Raw genomic sequence first — 4,205 nt, 5'->3', positions numbered from 1 at the left:
ATAAAGAATCTCAAGCTCACTATTATCATCATCATCATCTCAATTGTAAGTTTTCTTTTTAGTGTATTATTTTATTTTCAATCTCTATGAAATTAGGTGCTGGAATTTTTCTCAATGATTAACACTATGAAATATATTTTTTTTAGTGATGAAGTACATGACCAGGCAGTGACTTTCCTATAAGGTCACTATAAAATATTTTAAATATTTTATTATCTGTGCTTAAAATTCCTCCTCCATATTGAGGCTTCTTATATATAAGGTGACATATAAAACTGACCACATAGAAATATAATTTAAATAAAAATATTTCTGTTTATGCATAATGGTTTTTTTAAATAGAAGACAGATTTTATTTATTTATTTATTTATTTATTTATTTATTTATTATAATTTTTTTTAGGTTTTTGCTATAGGGCCCGTGCACTCACCAGACTAGGGGAGGTAGAGAGAGATTGAGAAATCATTCCACCCCGGGGGATGGTCACACTACAATCCTTTCTCCTACAGTCTCCTCTTGGAATTTTAGTTTTTTTGCCATAGGGCACGTGCACTTGCCAGAGAGAGACAGACAGAGAGAAAGTGAGAAATCTCCCACCAGGAGGGATGGCCACACCACAACCCCTTCCACTCCATTCTTTTCCTGGGATTTTGGGCATACACGCACATATGCCCAGTGTGTATTTTCAAACCACAACCATGGCTGGTCATGTGGTTTGTGGTCCAGTGCCTTAACCACCACACCATCTGCTGGTCCCTATTGTTGTTATTTTAAATTAATGAAATATGGGGCTGGCAGGTGGCATAGTGGTTAAAGGTGCTGGGCTCCCTTGTGGTCAACCACAATTCGAGTCCCAAACCTGGAGGCTCACTTTCCCTTTCTCTCTCTCTCTCTCTGTCTCTGTCAGTCTCTCTGTGGTCAAATTAAAAAAATACTAATAATGAATAAAGTTAAAATAAAAACAAGTAAAAAAAAGTTATTTTAAAAAAATAATGAAATACATACACGCTAACCCAAACCCCAACCCTAACCTAACCCTTACTCTAACTCAAACCCTAACACTAACCCTAAATATAACCCTAACCCTAAAAGATAAAAATAAAATAAAAATTTGTAATTTGTAATTTGTAATCTGGTAAATGTTGAAAGTTATACTCTATCCTAAACGAGAGCTCTTTGAAGTCATCAATAATTGATAGGAGTGAAAAAAAGTCCTGAAACAAAAGTTTGAGAGCTACAACCAAAGGGGTATGGAGTACTTTACATCAGGGTATTCACAACTAGGTAAAGCACCTTTCCTCCTTTCCTCTAGCCATTTGCAAAGCTCAAAGCTATCTCTAAACATACACTTCTGACTCTCTTCTACTTATTAACAATCTCTGTTTGAGAATAAGCTTCAAAAGCTGTACCTACCTATCCAACAGAGAACAATGGTCATAGATCTGTTGATTTTATATTGGAATTAATTACCATGCCCTTCAGTGTTTCCTCCAATGGCACAATCTAGGTTCCTGAATTTAGGTTCTTCCTTATTCCTTGGTCTCAGAATCAAGATTGATTTATGCAACTGAATTAGTATTAAATTCAGAGAGAGAGAGAGAACAAGTGAACTATGCCACAGTCCCTTCTCCATTCCTCTCTCAGGATTTTTGGCACATATGCATATGCATGCCCCTCATATTTCTCAAGCCACTGGTTCTAGGACTTGAACCATGCAGTTGTCCATGTGGAATCCAGCCACCTCAATCACCACACCACAGATTAGATCCCTAATTCAGATGATATTGGTTATTTATTATATGTAGAACACTTCTGTAAATATGGTAGCAGTCTATACTGAAAGCTGTTGTTACCTAACATACTATACTTAATTTTGAGTAATTTTTTTGAGAGAAATTTTTGCTAAAAGGCATGCGTGCTTGCCAGAGAGACACAGAGGGAAAGTGAGAAATCACCTCCTGGGTGATGGCCACACTGCAATCTCTTCTCCTCCATTCTCCTCTCAGCATCTTGGGCACACATGCACATGCGCCTGGTGTGAGTTTAAAGCTTCTGGGTCCAGGACTGGAACCACAGCTGACTATGTGTGGGTCCAGCCCTTGAATAAAATTTTTATATTAACAATTGTGACAAATAGCTTTATATCAAGTCAGTCAACTTTATAGAATATGTATATGTGAGTATGTGTTTATGTGTGAATATGATGTGAGTAGTTTAACCTGTTCATTAATAACCAGAATTTGGAGACCAGTAGATGGTGTGGTGGTTCAGGCTCTGGACTTCCATATGGCCAAGTGCAGTTCAAGTCTCAGATTTGGCAGCTTGAAAATCACACTGGGCATGTGTGAATACATTCCCAAAATCCTGAGAGGAGAATGGATGAAAAGAAACTATGGCATGGCCATCACCCCTAGGGAGGGTGATTTCTCACTTTTCCTCTCTCTCTCTCTCTGGAAAGTGTATGCACCCTATGGCAAAAACCTAAAAAATTTGAAAATAAAAAACAGACACAAAAATTTGTTGTAAATATCTACACTCCTGCTACATTTGAAAGGAAGCAAGGCAAAACACTTTGCTCACTTTAGGAGAGGAGGACATGTATTTTATAAAATGCATTTTTTCAACCACATGAGTAATGAAATTGGTCATTAAAGATCTCCTCAAAAAATTGCAAGTCAGCGGATGGCATGAAGGTTAAGGCGGCTAGATCCCACATGGCTGACTTTGTGGCTCGAGGACCGGAACCAATGGTTTGAAAACCATGCCAGTTGCATATATATGTGGGCTCAAAATCCTGAGAAGAGAATGGAGGAGAAGCGATTGCAACATGGCTATCTCTGGGGGGTGATTTCTCACTTCCCTTCCCCATCTCTCTCTCTGGCAACCACACATGCCCTAGAGCAGAAAAAAAAATCTTAGGAAGTTGTAATTTAAAGTAAAATATTAATGCAGGTAATCTAATGTTCAAAATAAATCTATTTTGGAATGTAGTAACATGAACAAGTAAATGCCATTTATTCATCAGAAAAGTCATGATGCATTTTGCATAGAAAAACAGAAAAATGCATCATGACTTTTCCTACGGCCCAATATTTTTGAAATATCATAATTTGAATTTAAAATAATATAATTAAAAAGCAATTGCACAGACTGGACCCATAACATGACAGAAGAATCTAGAACCCATATGGCCAACCTGGGTTTGAGTCATGGCCCTGACAGCTTTAAAAACACTGGATGGAACCAGCAGGTGGCATAGTAGTTACATTGCTGGACTCCCACATAGTCAACTGTGGTTTGAGTCCTGGACCTGGTGGCCTAAAACTAATGCCAGGCATGTGTGTGTGTGCATGCCTAAAATCCCAGGAGGAGATTAGAAGAGAAAGGATTGCAGTGTGGCCATACCCTTCGGGGCGATTTTTTGCTTTCTGTCTCTCTGCCCTCTGGCAAGCACATGCACCCTTATAGCAAAAATCTCTCAAAACAAACAAACACACTCTGGGCATGTGCACGTGTACCCAGGATCCTATAGGATGGAAAATTCGAGGAATAATGATTGTAGCATCACCAGGCCAGGTTGGTGGGTATTCTTTCCTCCATCCTTCTGTCTGTCATATATACACATACCCTCTGGTATAAAACAAAACAAAAACTTTGAACAAAGAAAAAATAGCTAATACAGCTGTATCTTTATGACTGGCTAACAATGCATCAATAAGAATTGTTCATATGACCTTAATTAGTTACCAATGAAGAGCAACATTTCTTTTTCTTCCACTGAAAAAAGCATATTCAAATTAAAATGAGTGAAAGTTAAATTAGAAAAGATTATTTTCATTTCACTTCTGTCTTTGAATATACTTGATTTGTGTGTTTTGTTATTATAAACTGCTTCTCTAATGGAAGCAGAAGTATTTTATAAAAGGACTTTATATATTATTTAGGAGAATCTGCTAAGAAAAAACTGCCTTCCTCTTGCCTCTAGGTATTCATTTATATCATTGTGTCATATCTCTGTGGTGGATTCACATGGTCAAACTGTGTGAAGAAATAAGAAAGAAGTTGTCATTAACCGAAGATATGAGAAAACAAGAAGTTAAAAGCAATCCATGTGACTCAAGCCTTTCACTGCTGACAGATGGTGTCTGCCAGTCTCTTCAGCCCACTTCTCCCTTTTCTTCTTTTTTTTTTTTTTTTATTTTTT

At 37.4% G+C, this 4,205-nt stretch overlaps 1 protein-coding gene across 1 annotated transcript in view; it reads left to right on the top strand.

Annotated features, from left to right (window-relative positions):
- The window catches only part of LOC102486152 (vesicle-associated membrane protein 7), a gene marked incomplete in the record, with an annotated part of 96,323 nt that extends 92,118 nt beyond the window's left edge, over window positions 1-4,205 (top strand). Inside the window, 1 exon segment of the mRNA XM_014582683.2 lies at window positions 3,987-4,205. Coding sequence (XP_014438169.1) covers window positions 3,987-4,055 — 69 coding nt within the window.

The sequence above is a fragment of the Tupaia chinensis genome, unplaced genomic scaffold, assembly GCF_000334495.1.
Source record: "Tupaia chinensis unplaced genomic scaffold, TupChi_1.0 Scaffold143732_1, whole genome shotgun sequence".
Taxonomy (NCBI): Eukaryota; Metazoa; Chordata; class Mammalia; order Scandentia; family Tupaiidae; genus Tupaia; species Tupaia belangeri.
Note: the sequence above shows the minus strand (reverse complement) of the source record. Positions and strands in the feature narration are given on the sequence as shown.